The 18,987-nt window shown below is 41.0% G+C and overlaps 2 protein-coding genes across 3 annotated transcripts; both read left to right on the top strand.

The window, feature by feature from the left end:
* The first annotated feature begins 580 nt into the window (after positions 1 to 580).
* On the top strand, positions 581 to 5,583 carry hikeshi (heat shock protein nuclear import factor hikeshi). 2 transcript variants are annotated; one of them, XM_063009779.1, is made up of 5 exons: positions 581 to 800; positions 2,196 to 2,433; positions 2,987 to 3,135; positions 4,328 to 4,416; positions 4,916 to 5,583. In XM_063009779.1, exons 1-5 carry the CDS (start codon positions 771 to 773, stop codon positions 4,968 to 4,970), a joined length of 561 nt encoding a protein of 186 aa, XP_062865849.1. In that variant the 5' UTR covers positions 581 to 770; the 3' UTR covers positions 4,971 to 5,583. The 2 variants fall into 2 exon arrangements, with proteins under 2 accessions (XP_062865849.1, XP_062865848.1); XM_063009778.1 differs by having other exon boundaries at positions 4,328 to 4,446.
* Positions 5,584 to 7,114: 1,531 nt separating this feature from the next.
* Positions 7,115 to 16,979, top strand: LOC134329545 (coiled-coil domain-containing protein 81-like). Its single transcript, XM_063010829.1, has 14 exons — positions 7,115 to 7,193; positions 7,969 to 8,030; positions 8,445 to 8,598; positions 9,645 to 9,904; positions 10,599 to 10,785; positions 10,915 to 11,026; positions 12,817 to 12,925; positions 13,496 to 13,642; positions 14,218 to 14,325; positions 14,458 to 14,627; positions 14,709 to 14,787; positions 15,009 to 15,238; positions 16,528 to 16,653; positions 16,758 to 16,979. The coding sequence occupies exons 1-14, from the start codon at positions 7,115 to 7,117 to the stop codon at positions 16,894 to 16,896; spliced, it is 1,962 nt and encodes a 653-aa protein (XP_062866899.1). The 3' UTR covers positions 16,897 to 16,979.
* The last annotated feature ends 2,008 nt before the right edge of the window (positions 16,980 to 18,987 follow it).

Raw genomic sequence — 18,987 nt, 5'->3', positions numbered from 1 at the left:
TTCAGCATTAAGTGGACGCTTTTATCCAAAGCGACTTACAGCACTGTGACAGTATACATTCTAAGCAAGTGAAGGTTAAGGGCCTTGCTCAAGGACCCAGCAGTGACAACCCGGTAGTGGTGGGACTTGAACCAGCGACCTTTTGGTTACTAGCCCAGTACCTTAACCACTAGGCTACAACTGCACTCCAAGACTGGGGGTACTGTTAAGTGAAAGGTATATGGCAGCACACTTGGAGTTTACTAAGCAGCATGTAAAGGAAAAAGATTCTCTAGAACTGCGATGAGATGTCATAAGTCCAGGGATCATACGCGATCCTGACCAGGATTAAGCTTTTGGTGATGAATGAGCGCTTTTCTAAATAACACTATGAGTCCGTCCCAATTCGCATTCTGGTTACTACGTAGTGCGTCAAAATGCTCTAAACACCCATAAAGTAGTGCACTAAGAGTGTACTAGTTTGTAGTGTAGTTTGCTGATTGAAACACAGCCCTTTCTGTGTTTTGTTTCCGGCGTAAAAGGCTCGCGCAGATGTTTCAGCCAATCAGCAGCTGCGTGTGAGCAGCGTAGTTTGGAAGTTTCTAGCAGCCGCAGGAGCGATCGTGTGGTTAGATCGGATCGGTTCGGATCGGTTCGGGTCGGGTCGGATAGAATGTGTGGTTTATAACGTGGAGAGGTTATTAAGCCATGGTTGAATGTTGTGGGCAGTGTGGAAGATTGTTTTGGTGAGAGCTCTGCACTGGTAACAGTACTGACAGTAGTGCAGGATCATGTTTGGGTGTTTGGTTGCAGGCAGACTGGTAAGTAAACGATCAGAAGACTGAAATGTACACACGATTAACCAGTTAGTCCAGGACTAAGACTTACCTCCACTTACCATATAGAAGCACTTTGTAGTTCTACAATTACTGACTGTAATCCATCTGTTTCTCTACATACTTTTTTAGCCTGCTTTCACCCTGTTCTTCAATGGTCAGGACCACCACAGAGCAGGTATTATTTAGGTGGTGGATCATTCTCAGCACTGCAGTGACACTGACATGGTGGTGGTGTGTTAGTGTGTGTTGTGCTGTGAGTTTTTAAACACCTCACTGTCACTGCTGGACTAAGAATAGTCCACCAACCAAAAATATATCCAGCCAACAGCGTCCCATAGGAAGATGACCGACTCAAACAGCAGCAATAGATGAGCGATCGTCTCTGACTTTACATCTACAAGGTGGACCAACTAGGTAGGAGTGTCTAATAGAGTGGACAGTGAGTGGACACGGTATTTTACTGTGTCTGATCCACTCATACCAGCACAACACACACTAACACACCACCATCATGTCAGTGTCACTGCAGTGCTGAGAATGATCCACCACCTAAATAGTACCTGCTCTGTGGGGGTCCTGACCATTGAAGAACAGGGTGAAAGCAGGTTTAAAAAGTATGCAGAGAAACAGATGGACTACAGTCAGTAATTGTAGAACTACAAAGTGCTTCTGTATGGTAAGTGGAGCTGATAAAATGGACAGTGAGTGTAGAAACAAGGAAGGTCTTTAATCTTGGATTAAATTTGAGAAAAAGCAGCTTCATTCTGAGCCTTGAGCTGATTTTGATTTTTAATGTTTTTGGAGAAACAAATGTGACGCTGATTGGCCGCTGCAACTATCCAGCTACATCTAAACAGTCAAAGTCAAATTATTGTCTCTTAATAATTTTATCATAAATATTCAGTGTACTTTTTGTAAGCACTGGATTATAATGTTGACTATTACAGTAAAAACTGGGTTCCTAAAAATGTGTATTGTATGAACACACAGTGGTGACGTAGAACACAACTTTTAAAAAAAGAAAAGGTTCAGCTCTGCCATCCGGCTGGGCTGGGTGGCTACATGAACAACGATTGGCTGTTGTTCATAGGGTAGGATCAGCTGAATAGGGACGACCTCTGCTGGCTGATTGATGCCGTCTGCATAGAGTTAAGGAATAATGCTGATCAGGGTGTGGCTCTCCGTGCACAAAGCTGATTGTATAAGCGTATGAACTCGCCTCGTGCAGATGAAAAGATGCAGTCGGCTACTGCACACGTGCAGAATGGACTGTGGTGCTAAATACATGTGGCAGTTTATTTAGTATTAAGCCATGAATACATTTTTGTAATATTCTGCCTCGTTCTCATTTTTCTGTTGTACCCGTGTTTACTGTAGGTGCAGACAGATGCCCAGCAGGTTACCAGTGACAAGTTTGTGTTCAACCTACCTGACTATGAAAATGTGAACCATGTGGTGGTGTTCATGCTGGGCACAGTGCCTTTCCCTGCTGGGATGGGTGGTGCCGTTTACTTCTCCTTCCCCGATTCTGTAGCTGGCCAGGTGTGGCAGCTCCTGGGCTTCATAACCAATGAAAAGCCAAGTGCCATATTCAAAATATCTGGTTTAAAAGCTGGTGAGTACAAACACTGGCAATTACAATATCCTCCAGTGCATCTTGTCCTTGCATGGTTAGTCGTGTTTACATAATGCAACTAAAAGTGCTGTCATATTTTTAGTCAGCTTATGGTCAGAGGGGTTTGTGCTTATAAGCAGCTTTTTATGTCAAGAATGTGGAAGCTGATTATAAAGAAAAAATAAAATAATGTCTTTTACCATGAGAAATGACCCAAATTGAAAACGTACATGTATCTTGCTGCTTATTGTTTAAATTATGTTATTAACAGAATTTTCCTTTCAAATACAGGTTTATTCTATAAGCAGTTGAATGCATTCAGTTCCTTGCATCTACGTACTTGCATGCATGCTCTAAAGATGCATTACAGATGTCCTTTTAGTTTAGAAAGTTTAAGTAATTTGACTGACAGTACAGACATCTGCATGATATGTTTTTGTACACATGGTGACAAATCCCAAAAATTAAATGCCGGATTTAGATGAAGCGATTGACACATTGAGTAAAAGATAAATGAACTAATGCTGTATCTTTTATCCTTTATCTTTTGCAGGTGAGGGTGGGAGTCATCCATTCGGCATGATGGCTGCCTCCCAGGCCTCAGTGGCTCAGGTTGGTGTTTCCATCGAGCCTCTTGACCAGCTTGCCCAACAGACACCCGTTTCTAACTCGGCCGTCTCCACCATGGATTCCTTCACACAGGTAACTAACGGCAGCCAAAGCAGAACATTCCTTATAAATTGTTTAGTAGTTTTTTGTTGCATTTGAATACACTAAACAAGTGTACTATAGAATATACATTTGGCATGTTTTATAAAAGTGTAGCTTTGTGGTAAAAGATGTGCAGGTACTAGACTGGCCTGCGTGCAGTCTAGAAGCCTAGTATACAACAAGGCAGACTACAGACTGTTAAGCAGCTTTCATGACAATTGGTATACTCTGTTCTAAAATGATTACAGAACAATGTTGGAAGGAACGTAACCGGCCTCTGTCCCAACTTTCTGTGATACATGCAGCCATCAAATTTAGAATAACCTCATATTTACAAATAAATAAGTCCATTAGTTGAACCTTTCATCTACCATCAGCCCAACATTTAATACCATTCCCATTCTTGTCATGCACAGTTGTTACCTGGCATTGCCAGGCACATTTTTGGGGGGTGGTCCTAATGTTTTGGATCCTATCAGTGTAGATTTATATTAGTAAGTAAAAGCACTGCAACACATTTATATCAGAATATCAGTGGGTAGCACTGTCGCCTCACAGCAAGAAGGTCCTGGGTTCGATCCCCAGGTGGGGCGGTTCGGTTCCTTTTTGTGTGGAGTTTGCATGTTCTCCCTGTGTCTGCGTTGGTTTCCTCCGGGAGCTCCGGTTTCTTCCCACAGTCCAAAGGTGAATTGGAGATACGAAATTGTCCATGACTGTGTTTGATATAACCTTGTGAACTGATGAATCTTGTGTAATGAGTAACTACCGTTCCTGTCATGAATGTAACCAAAGTGTAAAACATGACGTTAAAATCCTAATAAACAAACAAATATCAGAATTTGCCCAATTTTTTACTTAATTATCAGAAGGTTCTCAGTTCAGTCCCCACTCCAGCTAAGTTGCCCCTGTTAAGCCCATGAGCAAAATCCCTTAACCATTAAAAACCCTATTGAGGACAGTGGTAGCCTAGTGGGTAGAGCCTTAGGCTGTTAATCGAAAGGTTGTGGGTTTGAACCCTGGCTTTACCATGCAGCCACTGTTGGGCCCTTGAACAAGGCCCTTAATCCTCTTGTCTCCAGTGACGCCGCACAATTGCTGACCCTGCACAAAAAAAGTAATTGTATTGTACTGTACTCGTGTGTATGTATATATGACAAAAAGTCGTTTTTCTTCTTTGTAACAGTTTACACAGAAGATGCTGGAGAGTTTGTACAACTTCACCTCGTCCTTCGCTCTGTCACAGGCTCAGATGACACCAAACCCCTCTGAGATGTTTGTTCCTGCCAGCTCCATTCTGAAATGGTCTATAGTTGATTAATTCAGGCTTTTCTTTTAGAAATGATGATTATTCTGGGTCTGGTCTAAACTTCAGCTAACGTGTAATAATATAATAGATCTGGAGCTGCGATTGGCTCTTTTTAGTCAATGTTTAATCTCATTTAGATTTTACAATTTTACTCAAAAAGTCTTTCTGCCTTCCATTGAAAAACATGCTTAGGCGACATTGAGCTGGTAGAATTTTGTTGAGATGACTAAATCTGCAGCCGTTGTTTATCTCTCACTAATACAAGCTTAGAAATGACCAAGAAACTCAGTTCAGAGATTCAGCTTTTCACTGAATTATGCTGATTATATTGTAATGAAAAAACAATAAAAGCACAACCAGTAGCATCCCTATACTTGTGCCCCCCACTGTGCTTGTACTCTCTGCAAGAACTGATCTGTTAATCTCATGTGTTTATCTGCGTTTCCTTGTTTTCTCTCTCTTCAGGTATGAAAACTTTCAAAGACGAATGGCGCAGAATCCAAACTTCTGGAAGACATGACATGCTTTTTCATCTGAGTAATTATCTGAAGGAGGAGCAGAACATTGACATGTATTCAGATTTAGGAAACGCCCTTTTATGTTTGAGACTTTGCAGGATTTCTGGACAGTTTTACTGAACAGCAAGAAGAATGTCACTGAAATGCATTACTGATGCAGTGAATATTAAGGGGTTGTAATTTGAGTGGTTGATGGACTGCAGATCTTCAACCGTATTGTTTATATTGTCTTATGTGCTAAAGATACGCTAAAGAAAAAATGCAGTAAGTTGAGCAATCTTTATCCCTAATGTGTTCTTTAAATGCTTTCAACGCTGGCAAAGGCTTAATGTAGGGGTCTGATAGTGGTGGTTTTTCTTTGTCAGTTATGATCCTAAATGGAAAAAATAAATGTTTCCTGTTTTTATTTTCCTTTTTTAATGGAATCATGTTAAACATAACAAAAATCTAATGAAAAGGATATAAAAATGAAGATCCAATTACTTAAAGGAGCCCTGAGTAATGTTTCCCAAAACAACAGCATTCTTAGTGCTCTTATATTTATGTTAACATTTACATACACTTATAATGGACATGTATGTCACTGGCAGAAATTAAATTTCATTGATTTTTACAGCTTATTGTGTTTTTTCTCTCAGTTCAAAATATACATCTGTCATTTGTTAATTCTATCGAATCTTAATGAATCTGAAAAAGTACAAAGAAAGAATAAAAATTACTTTTTCTGGCCTAAATGTACTCCTGTATTTATGGGTCGCCACAGCAGTTCTGATCCACGTACCACATTTGGCAGTTTTTATGCTGGATGCCCTTCCTGACACATCGCTCTAGTATTATTTGGGTTTGGGACTATTTCGGCCACCCAATCCCCCCAACCACAGGACATTAGTGAGGCAAACACCCAACCTGTTGAGAAAATTGCAGAGATTCGAAGATTCGAATCCTTGATCTCAGCAGTAGTATCTATCTATCTATCTATCTATCTATCTATCTATCTATCTATCTATCTATCTATCTATCTATCTATCTATCTATCATCTATCTATCTATCTATCTATCTATCATCTATCTATCTATCATCTATCTATCATATATCTATCTATCTATCTATCTATCTATCATCTATCTATCATCTATCTATCTATCTATCATATATCTATCTATCTACATAATAAAGCTGTGTGAGTGACTCTGGGGCTTCTTGTATGCAGCTTAGGAAAGCCGAGCTTTTCAGCATTCTGTATAAATAATGATTAAATGCTAACTGTTCACATTAGCTAATCAGCAGTGTAGAAAATGCCCTCTTTGGGCAGGGGGGGGGGGGGGGAGCCTATCCCAGCTTTTCAATAGCCGCAAGGCACACAGTAACACCCTGGATGGGGCGTCAGTCCATCGCAGGGCAGACACACACACACCCGTATACCTATAGGGCAATTCAGCGTCTCCAATTAACCTGCCTGCACGTCTTTGGACTGTGGGGGGAAACCGGAGCTCACGGAGGAAACCCACACGGACACGGGGAGAACATGCAAACTCCACACAGAAAGGACCCAGATCGCCCCGCCTGGGGATCGAACCCAGGACCTTCTTGCTGTGAGGCGACAGTGCTACCCACCGAGCCACCGTGCCGCCCTACACATGTACAGTACAAAGAAATTATTTTTCCCCTTATCCCAGCTTGTTTGGAAGCTGGGGTCAGAACACGGGGTCAGAACACAGGGTCAGTCACTTTATGGCACCCCTGGAGCTGAGAAGGTTAAGGGCCTTGCTCAAGGGCCAAACATTGGCCTCATGTCTCAACTTTTTTGATTGATAATCGAAAGCTTCACCCACTAGGCCTCCACTCTCCCGGGTTTAGTTTGTATAGAATAGTTAACTTTGAACAATACAATCATCATCCACAAGCACTGAGTACAGGTGACCTGTATGAACCTGTAAAGCCTCTCATGATCAGTGTCACAATGCGGGGGGTTCAAGTGTTGATTGCGTCACTTCTCCGTAGCAACGCACAGTGTGCCGGAGTTCTTTTGATCTGTTCGTTTGATCTGTCAGGATTTCACATCGACATATTCTTCCCAACAGAAATAACCACGAATTACAAACTGCTTTCGGATAGAAGCTCAGATTTAAAGTGTGTTTTTTCACCATGACTGACGGCTTGTTAGCCGGTGTGTCGGACGCAGAGCGCCAAGCTTTACCAACTCTGTCCCAGCTGAGAGAGAAAGGTAATGTAAGTGTTACTTCAGTAAAGTACTATAGTCTGGGGTATATTATTCATGCATTATCATTACTTACTGATAAACTTCATATTGACACCTTAACAGAATAAAGTCTACTGGAGATCTGTTGTTCACAAGTTATAATTCATAAAGTTATAAGTACAGGGTAGGTTACATTACATGTCACATAAACCTGTATTTACCATATTATTACTTCATTTATAAACATTTCATTATAATTATTACAATTTCAATTAAAATCAGATCATATTTCAGTTCCTTTAAAATATAAATAAATAACCATTATTTATTTTAAAAACGTTTCAGCTGGTCTAATGTAGCCTATCTTACTCTAATGCCCTTTTTATTTAGTTATTTCGGTTAAATAGCTTTTACAATGCTGATTTTACATTTTATCTCTCTGTGGAAGCTGTCACTGAATTATTTGGGACAAAAATTGTTTTAATATAAAATAAAACTTTGTATATTTTTTATTAAATTCTTGTACTATTATAAATACGTTATACCCAATGATATATATTGTATGTAGATACATAATGTTGGTGGGTTTTGGGGTCATACCCCATATGTCAATAGCTGGTTGTGCCAAGGACATACCACCTAGGGTACTGATTCGACTGTTTTAAATCTTTGCTTAGTTGAAATGAAGTCATTCCATCAAATAAGAAATTCCTTAGGTGCTTATAATTGCAGAAATGACAGCCAGTTTATTTAACATGAGTGAAAAGAACTAAGCAAAATGTATTTTATTTCTGTACAGATGTGGATGACATTTGGGGAAATGTGTCCGATTTCATCCAGATGCAAATGTCCATGCAAAAGGTGAGAAAGTACTTAGACCTGAGTAATGATGAAATGTCTGTGGTGTACTGTTAGAATGAATGAAGCCGTGTCTGTGTGGGTTTCCTCCCACAGTCCAAAGACATGCAAGTGAGGTGAATTGGAGATACTAAATTGTCCATGACTGTTTGATATAACCTTGTGAACTGATGAACTTTGTGTAATGAGTAACTACCGTTCCTGTCATGAATGTAACCAAAAAGTGTAAAACATGACGTTACAATCCTAATAAACAAACAAAAAAACCTTGTAAACAGTATTTATTTAACATGATCTAATTAATGCACCTACAATGTTAATCATTAATATAATTTCTTTGGGCCCAAAATTGAGAGGACGGTATAAAATACAGTTTTAAAGTGTGCATTACTTATGTGGTTGATCTTTTTGTTTTAGGGTGTGCGCATTCCTGGCTTGGGACTGTTCACGTTCTCTCAGCAAAAACTGGACTTGGGTATGAAGTACGTCCTCATTCAGCGGCCAATCTTCCTCTTGGCTGAAAAACTCTCCCAGTCTCATGGCCTCAAGCAGAACAAACCTCTTGCTCCAGGTAAGTACATTATTACATCAGGTGATAGTTTCTTAATGTATTTGGATGAAGAAGATCACACTGTTATTGCAGCCAGGACACAAGAAGGCAAAAATGACCTAATACAGGTATCATCTAGTTTCAGTCAAACGATTAGAACTCACAGGCACTGTTTGGCTAGTATGTTTTACTGCGGTGCCACCCAATAGCCTAATTATATGATAGATGTGATTATATTTAAGGGAAAATGGCCTTTATTTTAATCTAACATTCACTTTCATTTAAACATTACATTACATTACAATAGTGTAGTATGACATACAAGTATAATACTATTGTATTTTTTCCATTTTGAACATGTTAGCATTAAGGCCAGATGAAACGGTACTACAGTATTCATTGTGTACCTGCTTCATTGCACTGCATCTATATATCTATTAGACACTCCTACCTAGTTGGTCCACCTTGTAGATGTAAAGTCAGAGACGATCGCTCATCTATTGCTGCTGTTTGAGTTGGTCATCTGCTAGACCTTCATCAGTGGTCACAGGACACTACCCACAAGGAGCTGTTGGCTGGATATTTTTGGTTGGTGGACTATTCTCAGTCCAGCAGTGACAGTGAGGTATTTAAAAACTCCAGCAGCGCTGCTGTGTCTGATCCACTCATACCAGCACAACACACACTAACACACCACCACCATGTCATTGTTACTGCAGTGCTGAGAATGATCCACCACCCAAATAATACCTGCTCTGTGGTGGTCCTGTGGGGGTCCTGACCGGGTCCTGACCATTGAAAAACAGGGTGAAAGCAGGCTAAAAAGGTATGTAGAGAAACAGATGGACTACAGTCAGTAATTGTAGAAATACAAAGTGCTTCTATATGGTAAGTGGAGCTGATAAAATGGACAGTGAGTGTAGAAACAAGGAGGTAATTTTAATGTTATGGCTGATCAGTGTATTTAAGCAATGTTTCTCTTGCATTGGGACGTTGTAGATGTTTACCTGTACTTAGAGAAGCACACTGTAGGTATCAGTGATCAATGTGTCATTACCGGATCACAGCGGGAGACGTTCCGGTGGTGCAGCTCAATTTCACCGCTCTGAGCATGGACAGTCCTTTCCAGCGTGACATCATGGAGGGCTGTGTGAAGGAGATGCTCCTCTTGCTGCTACGTGCTGTGGCTGCCCAGCGTTCTGTTTTCTTGGTGTTCAGAGGCATCGGCGTCCTCAGGTTCCGTCACAGCGTCGTCAAGATGAACTTCTACAAGGACTTTATCTCAGGCATGGATGGCACTGGGACGCTCCTGACAGCTCTAACAAATGTAAGCCAAACATACATGGGTGATGGTTGTGTTTATTTAAGTTGTGTTTTCTAAGAAACTACTTCAATATGTGAGCTGTCATGTCATTAGCTAACAAGAATCACTTTGACATTATCTGACATTTCAGCTTTAGCTCATTCACCCGTACAGATATTTGTACACTACATGGCCCAGTGTGGACGTCTGACCATGAACTTGTTGGACGTATCATTCAAAAACCATGGGTATTAGTATGAAAGTGCCCCCTTCTGTCTTTACCAGTTTTCTTTAAAGGCTTTCTACAAGGATTTTGTACCGTACCTTTAGGAATTTGTGCTGATTCAGTCACAAGAGCATTTTTAGGGTCATGTGAATAAACTCCAGCTTCATTTTTGAATATCGGAGGTGAAGCTAGTGCTGGTACCACTGCAATGTCATATCAAGGTAAATTAACACAGTGCTAAAGCATCATTCTTCCTAAGATAATCCTTTAAATCAAAGGACAGTGAAATTCCACCCCAAACTACCCTCACAGTGGCTGTCACAGGACCGTTTCTCTGTGCATTGTAGTATTGTGTATCTGGTTGCTACGTTATCTTTATGTAATAAGATCAGTGCCTTTCTCATGATCTGTTCCTGCTAACAGCTTTACTTTAGGACAAATTCATTACTTAATATTTATTAACTCATTATTATAAATAACCTGATTTTGCAGAGACCTGGAACCTCCATCTCTGTGGTCTCTGGAAGACTGTCATGTCTTCAGCGTCTTCACACCGGCAATGCCATCATGTTTCCCAGAATCCCTTTAGCAGAGCCACTGAAAGAGGAGGAGAAAGATGACAAATGTTCTCTTCCTTCAATCAGCAAAACAGCAGATAAACAAAAGCAGACTGAAATCGGTGAGTCAGTGCTCATAGAATGTAAATGTGTGCACATTGAACATTACAAGCTCATTATAGGTCACCGTTATCTATAATTATCTACCAGCATTTTATTCTTATGTGGAAGAATTTTGTTTGCATGTGTAGCAGAGAACCAGCTTTCAGGACGACCCATGTCCGGACTGGCTACAGCTAAAGCAAATGTTATTATCTTCACAGACGACCAAGTGGCCAAGGTTTTGTCTGATGAAACTGCAGGGTATGTGAGTCCAGTGTTCTTGCATTATGTATGATTGAGGACATAAAACATCTTTAGGGGTTAATTAAGTCAATCTTGTACTGAGAAAATTAGGGGTTTGTGTTTAACAAATCCCTGCACCCCTGCATTGAGTCATCATGGCAAGATAGAAGCCAACAGTCACTCTAATGCAGCTTTAATAGTAATGCTGAGAGATGGGCAAACCTGTAGGACAGACAACCATCTCTGCAGTGCTCTGTTAATCCATTATTGAAGCCATTGTTGAGTAAAAGTCACATGACAGCCCACTTGGAGTTTGCTAAACTGCATGTAATGACAACATTAGATATGAGATAGAGATCGGATTCCTAGAGCAGAACAGCAAGCCCAATGTTTGGTTAAAATCAGACAGTGTGCACCTATCAGTACCTTCATCTTTACAGTAAAACATGGTGTTGGCAGCATCATGCAATGTGTGTCTCTCTTAGCAGCAAGGTTTGTTTGTTTATTAGGATTTTAACGTCATGTTTTACACTTTGGTTACATTCATGACAGAAACGGTAGTTACTCATTACACAAGGTTTATCAGGTCACACAAGGTTATATGGAACACAGTCATGGACATGCAAACTCCACACAGAAAGGACGTGTACCGCCCCACCTGGGGATTGAACCCAGGACCTTTTTGCTGTGAGACGACAGTGCTACCCACTTAGCCACCGTGCCGCCTCTTAGCAGTAAGGAGGCTGGTAAGAATTGAGTGATGGATAATTGTGACCAAACACAAGAACATCCACCCAATGATCTAAAGCATGCAGTCAAAACAAGACTCTAAATGACTTTGATTGGCCCAGACAAAGTCCAGACCTCAACCCAATTGAACATCTTTTCTTACAATAGTCAAAGTTGGCACCAATTGTCTAATTTTGTACATGTATGCAATAAAAAGCATAATTTTATTATAGATTTGGAGATCTCTTGCAAATTTTACCACATTTATTTAACCTATGGTCGTTTTAAACTGTCTTAATAACTGCCTAGACAGTCCATACTGGCAATATCAATATCCTTTGAGGTGCTATTTTTCCATGAAGTCATAGATAATTGCATTTCTGTCAGGTTTTGGCTGTTTAATAACAGAGAAGTCTGTGTTGAAATGACCTGGTTTAGGACAGTGGCAGATCCGTTGCTTTGTAGTGAACAAAACACGAGTGTTTAACTTGGACCCCCACTGAGCTTATTCAGCGCAGCAGTGTCAGTGTAACAGAAACCCCTAACAAAAGCTGCTTGGATTCTGGCCTACAACCAGCCTAAAGCCAGTATTATAGTATTAGTGAAATAGCCTCTCTGGTATGAGATCAAATGAAAACACTCTGTCAGGACCTTACAGTGCACCCTGAAATGTTTGATGACAAAGTGGAGAATCTGAACCCATCACTCAACCAGTGATGCTGTACATTTATAAAGTTCTTGAGCCTGGCATTCAGTGGATAGTTTTTCTGATATAAACCTTTTGCATTTGAGTCCAGTTGCATGCATCTTGACTTCTAAGGCACAAGTTCCTACAGTTATGTTTTTTTTTTCAAAAGTCACTCAAATTAGTGTCCACACTGATTATTAAAATCTTGTACATAAACTGCACTTTAAACTGCGCTTAAAAGCTAAAGATAGCTACAGGAAGGACACACTTTCTGATTATTATCTGTATGGGTCGGCAGCAATGGCCAGTGGTTAAATGTGTAGGCTGGTCGTAAGAGAGGAAAAGATTCGTTCACAGTTATAACCTGACCTGAGGTCAATCTGATTTTTAGATCTGCTGCATCCTCTCAGCCACCAGAGGGCGGTGCTGCTGAAGAGAAAATAAACAAAGAAGCTGCTGACTGCGGTCAGACCTGCCATGACCACACCAGAGCTGGACAGGTAGATTTAGTAGAGTTAGTTTCAATGTTCATTAAAAATGAAGACACCCCCTCCCACACACACAAAACACATTAGTTTAACGAGGCTTTGCTAAAAATAGTATTTGTAATACGTTCTCTAAACTTTGTTTAGCTGTTTAGCAGGACTTTTCACAGTAAAAGGGGGTTCTTTAAAACATGTTCATAAAACTGTACTACAAAAAACATTTAACATTAAGAAATACAACTAAGTGCGTTTGGTTGGCACAGCAGTCTATTGCGCTAGAGATCCTGGTTCAAAGGTTAGGCCATCTACACAGAAATAATTGGCTATGTCTGAGGTGGGGGTGGACAAAGCCCTGGGATGGATTGGTGCCCTGTCCTGGATATTCCTGCCTTGCGACCAGTGTTTCCCAGTGGAACCAGACCTGAGGTGGTTTATTTAAACAAATTAAGGCTCACCAGTCGGTACTGGACTTTGTAGGGCATCCAGACTTGCCACATTCACTATTCTATTGTAGTTGATACATTAACATTTGCGTACAAATGTATCTGGGGACCACAATGAGCTAATGTGTGTGTGTGTGTGTAGGAACTATGCTACGTGTGTATGCAGCGAGCCCAGCGTAACGTCCCCGTGTATGTCGCGGATAAGAGGCGAAGAGAGGAAAGGGAACAGGAGAAAGTGCTGGTGCTTGCTGAGGCACAGAAGATCGAGCAGACCCTCCAGAGAGAGCAGGTGAGAACCAGTGCACGCACACACACACACAAACAAACAAACAAACTTCTGGCAAAACACAATGAGCCAAACCAAAAATTAATGGTCATAACAACCAATCATTGGCTAGAAAATGAGCATGAACCAGGAGACTGCACTCCTGAGACCCGGACCAGCATTGGCTTGTCACTGCTTGTCGTTGCTGTTGGTGTCAGTCTAGCATCTGCACTCTTTTACAATGAAGCCATGCAGATTGAGGTTTGATATGGACATTGTTAATGCTCCTTGCCAGCTTAATCCAGTTGTTTGCAGTTTGCAATGTTCTGATTTTTATTTGAGCCTTGTCCCAACTTTTTTGAAAAGTGTTACAGGAATTAATTTGGGAATTAGTGCGTATTTACAAAAATTAATAACAAAATCTGTAATTTGTGCTAATTTCAATGGAATACATGTGAATTGCTTTTTTACCAACTGTACCATTTTTGGAATAAGATTTGTATTATTAATGTTGTGGATGGTATAAACTGTTTAATGCTCACATATTCTCTTACACATACACAACGTGCATTTTAATTGTGGCTCTGTGGAAATTACAGGCCGAGCGCGAGCAAAATCGGGAGGAGAATAAGAAAACTGCAGCTTTCAATCTCAGAACTGCTGAAAAACTGAAGGCTAAAACGAAAGCCAGACCTTCAGAGTTTGAGGTGGGTCTAACCTTAACTCCGACCTTAATCTAATAATAGTAGATAGCAGATAGTAGAGCAAAGTATTTCAGTTTTCTCTTTATTGATGTCCCGTCATTTTAATAGCACTAAAATCCAAACACACACTTCCAGGGCTCCTACATTTTCAACGTACGCCCATTTACCCCCCCAAAGCTCCTGAAGCAGAGGCAGTACACACAGGAGCTGACAGAGCAGGTGACCCAACTTAAACAGTCCCACGAGCGGAGCCTCCAGGAGGAGAAAATTATCGATAAGCTTCAGCAGGTCCAGCTAGCAGAAGAGTAAGATCAAGAGTAAGATCTGTTATCTGCTCAAGGTGTTTTAATGATTCTTGAGGTTTAAGGTGGTCTTGTCTTCCACAGCTTGGCTAGACGAAAAGCTCATGATGTTAAGATGAAAAAGGAGAATGTCAGAAAGCTTCAGCGGGCCCTTGATTACCAGGTAAGTTCAAGTTTTATGATGTTATCAAGCCCAATAAAACAAAACCCACTTGTACACCCACCAAACATGTACATGAGATAGTCAGAGGGATAGTAGGAGTGCATGAATTGAATGCAGCAGATCTGGATTAAGCGGTTAATGACCTGTTGAAATTTCCCATCATATACACGTGCACCATGCACAAACCAACACAAACCTATTTATATATGTGTTTTGTTCAGCTGGAGTTCCTGGGCCCACGCATCCCTGCACGCCAGCCCAACTCTGATGTCCCGGTGTTTGGTGCAAGAGCCGATGTTGAAGCAGCTGCACAGGCTGAAGAAAAGCTGCGAGCACGGAGGATTTATGCAGATCAGCTGAATGCAGCCACTGTGAAGAGAAACGAGGTTCAGTCAAAGAGGCTGAATGAGCAGAAAAAAGAAAAGGAAATGCTGCAGCGCAACCACAAGGAGTGAGTGAGCAATCAACATATGACTGGGCTACATTTGTTAGACGCTTTATGGATGGCCGATACATCTGAACGTTATTTCAATATCTATGGAAACATATGCAAAGTAGCCACATGTTCAGAAACGATAGAATTATAGACAATAAAATTGTTCAACAGCATCTCTAAAAATCTTTCTTATAATCTAGTGCAGATGGAACACTTTTATATATCATTTATACATATACACAGGTACAATAAAAATTTTTCCCAAGTAATCTGCTCAGAGTGCAGCATCTGCCAATTTCAACACCCCTGGAGCCAAAGAGTTAAGGACTTTGCTCAAGGACCCAACAGTGGCTGCATGGCAATGCCAGGGTTCAAACCCACAACCTGCCAATAAATGGCCCAAAGCTCCACCCACTAGCCTAGGACTATCCCCACTGTTCAGTGTGTATGATCTCAGTTAGAACTGATTCAAAGAAACAGTAAAAAATATAAATAGTAATGAACCAGTCTGGCACCCAGGTGGCACAGCGGGATATTCTGCTAGCACACCAGTTAAGATTCTGAGCTCCTCGGTTCGAAACTCGTTGTTGCCACCGGTCGGCTGGGTGCCATCTAGCGGGCATAATTGGCAGTGCCTGCAGCAGACACATTTCTGATAGAGCAGGATGACCGGACTATGTGTGTGGGGTCTTCAAACGCTGTGTAAGGACCCTGATTAGCAGATAGAGAGGCGACTGTGCAGAGTGCTGTGCGGGTTGGAGGCGTGAGCAGCAATATACCCATTTCGACTGCAGTCAGGGATCTACAGCAGGTAACAGTCCAGCTTCCAAATGAATACTGGGATTTCATTATACTGTACACGTGTTTATTTATATATGATAAAGAATGCCATTTTATTGCCCTAGATGATCCTTAAAGGCATGGTTTGTCTCAAGTGACCTCACCTAACCCCACTGAATTAGAAGGCAGAAGCTCGGCCTTCCTGCCCAACATCAGTGCCTAACCTGACAAAAGCTTTTGTGACCGAATGAGCACAAATTTCCTCAGATACACTTCAAAATCTTGTGGAGAAAAGAGAAGGCTTTGGAATGGGATGTCCAATAAGCCATCTACATACTTGTGGCTAAATAATGCATGTGTTTTACTAATACTATATCATTTATCTCTATAAAGTAAAACGATAGAAACATAGCAGGGCTGTAACAGATTCCTAACCTAACTGTATCTGTTTGTCATCATGATGTCTCGTTTCACTATTCTCTCTGTAGTATGAAGGTTTGATCTCATATCTTGCTGCCTTACAGGTTCCGAGAAGATCAGCTCGCTCGTCACGAGAAGCAAGGAAACATGGCAGCTTTGCTAAAACAGTCGTTGAGGCACGGTGCTGAAACGAAGCGCCTCAGAGATCTAGAGGAGGAGGTTTTTATCAGGTGAGACGGGACCTTGGTAAAAACTAGGCCTATTTATATGAGCACAGAACATGTCCAGCATTAATTATAGCCTAATCATTTTACTATTCTATAATGGTGTTCAGGTCAGGCGGCATGCTGCTGCTGGATCAGTGTGAACAATATCGCCGCTGTTTCCAGTGTAAGAGAAAGTCGAGCAACTGTGGTGAGAGCAACATCTTTAAGGATTTCCGCTACATCGCCGGGTCTCGTCTGATGGTGTAGCCCACACGACCTTAACTAAATGATTGACTGATTCAAGAACTAAATCTTGAAAATGTTACAGTGCAACACGTGGTTGCATGAATATGCACACCCTTTCATTAATAAAGTTATTAAAAGATCACATAGATGTCACTGCTTTAAATTTATTTTTGAAATAGGATGTCCAGAAAACTCATGGTCAGGTGTCCAAATACTGCGTTTTCTCCCCATTTTCCTCCAGATTTAGCGCACTCAATTTTGTCTTCCGCTGCTGAGAGATACCTGATTGCATCCGAGGAGAGCACGTCGCTGTACACGACTCTTCCGACACGTGCACAGCCCTCCTCTTCTCGCCCTTGCATTCTGCACAGGCCTTACACAGCGTATGAAGTAACACCCACCCACACATAGTCCGACCGCCACCCTGCAGATACCGTGGCCAATTAGTATCTGCTTCAGGCACTGCCAATTATGCCCGCTAGATGGCGCCCACCCGATCGGTGGCAACACCAAGTTTCGAACCGAGGATTTCAAATAAAACAAACCCGTCCATGCAGGGAAATACAAAAAATATGACTAGGTTCATTTTGTCCTTGCCTCAGGCTGGCTTTACATTATGTTTAACATATGGTAGATTTAAATACAAATACAATTTCTAAGTCTACATAATCTCCAAAATGATTTTGGAGACTTGATGTTCTGAGATAGGAAAACATAATGTTCCCAATGTTCAGTCCTTTTTTATTGATTGTTTTAAACAGCGCTCATTTTTAAAGATTACAAAGCTCTATATGAAGCATATTCGTGGAAAATGCATTTTGTTTAGTGGCCAGGAAGAAATGGGGAACAGATGGAGTTACGCCCTAGATTGTATGACCCCTTTCTCAATCTGGTACCTCATTCTTTTCAAACTTTCGGAACCCCCCAAGATTTCTGTCAGCGAAGAGCAACAGCCCACTGAATAAAGCTCACGGAACACTTCAGTACTGAGAAGCAAAAGCATTTGTCATGCTGTCATTTTAATGATTATGTACTTAAAGATGATGTTTGTGATAAAACAAAATGCTGGCTGTGGTTTAGGGTGATTGTACTTGTTTATAACATGAACTAATAACATGGTTTTACATCATAATTAAGGATCTCTGTCATTAAATTATGAATTAGCATAGTTTCTGGATTAAAAGGTCACATTAATTTACTTAAACCAGATTAAAACCTAAAAAAAAAACTTGCGCTCAGGTGGCGCAGCGGTAAAATACGCTAGCTGGGATTTCGAATACATCATATCGAATCTTAGCTCTGCCATCCGGCAGGCCTGGGTGGCCACATGAACAACGATTGGCTGTTGTTCATGGGTGGGACAAGCCGCACCAGGGTACCTCATAACTGGTGCAACTACAACCTCTGCTGGCTGATTGGTGGTGCCTGCGCAGAGTTGAGGAATAATGCTGATCAGGGTGTGGCTCTCTGTATACAAAGCTGATCCGCATATAAACTCGACTCGTCAAGGTGAAAAGAGGCAGTTGGTACTGCTCACATGTCGAAGGGGGCGTGTGTCAGTTGCGAGGCTTCTCACTCAGCAGTGGAGGGTTTTATCGGTAGAGGTGAAGTTTAACAATCAGGGTAATTGGATACAACTAGATTAGGGGAGAAAATTGGGGGGGAAAATCTGAGAAAACGAGGAAACAAATGGAAAGATTTAATATTCAATAATGTTATAAGAAAATTTATGAATCTCTATAAAATTCTGTACACATATAAGCCATCTGTGCTCTGTTCTTGGGCAATCAGCTATGTATTTAAATAGAGAGATTAAATAAGGTGTCGTTGGTGGACAGAAACATCACTTTGCCTTTCCTTGTAGTGACCATTGGGAATTCATTAAGGTATACTTATTCACAGAAGAACACACACATTGGAAATAAAAAAAGAAAAGACAGAGAAAATCGATAGCTTCCTAATAATTTTGCAAGAACATAAAGATCTTACACATGTTTATCAAACCTGACTGCTACATCCTCAGATGATTAATGTAACAGACCAAGAAATCCATAAATCCATTAAGCAAAGGCTCACAGATGCCTGTGTAATACATCAAATTGTGTAAAACAG

Source organism: Trichomycterus rosablanca, chromosome 15, assembly GCF_030014385.1.
Source record: "Trichomycterus rosablanca isolate fTriRos1 chromosome 15, fTriRos1.hap1, whole genome shotgun sequence".
Classification (NCBI taxonomy): Eukaryota; Metazoa; Chordata; class Actinopteri; order Siluriformes; family Trichomycteridae; genus Trichomycterus; species Trichomycterus rosablanca.
The sequence above is the reverse complement of the archived record's forward strand: the minus strand, read 5'-3'. Positions and strand labels throughout refer to the sequence as shown.

Bases quoted from the DNA above. Each gene is read 5' to 3' on its own strand.
- hikeshi (XM_063009778.1), top strand. From the start codon at position 771: ATGTTTGGGTGTTTGGTTGCAGGCAGACTG. The intron at 2,434-2,986 runs GTGAGTACAAAC...TATCTTTTGCAG, and splicing joins AATATCTGGTTTAAAAGCTG to GTGAGGGTGGGAGTCATCCA. The intron at 3,136-4,327 runs GTAACTAACGGC...TCTTTGTAACAG, and splicing joins CCATGGATTCCTTCACACAG to TTTACACAGAAGATGCTGGA.
- LOC134329545 (XM_063010829.1), top strand. From the start codon at position 7,115: ATGACTGACGGCTTGTTAGCCGGTGTGTCGGACGCAGAGCGCCAAGCT. The intron at 7,194-7,968 runs GTAATGTAAGTG...ATTTCTGTACAG, and splicing joins GTCCCAGCTGAGAGAGAAAG to ATGTGGATGACATTTGGGGA. The intron at 10,786-10,914 runs GTGAGTCAGTGC...TTGCATGTGTAG, and splicing joins ACAAAAGCAGACTGAAATCG to CAGAGAACCAGCTTTCAGGA.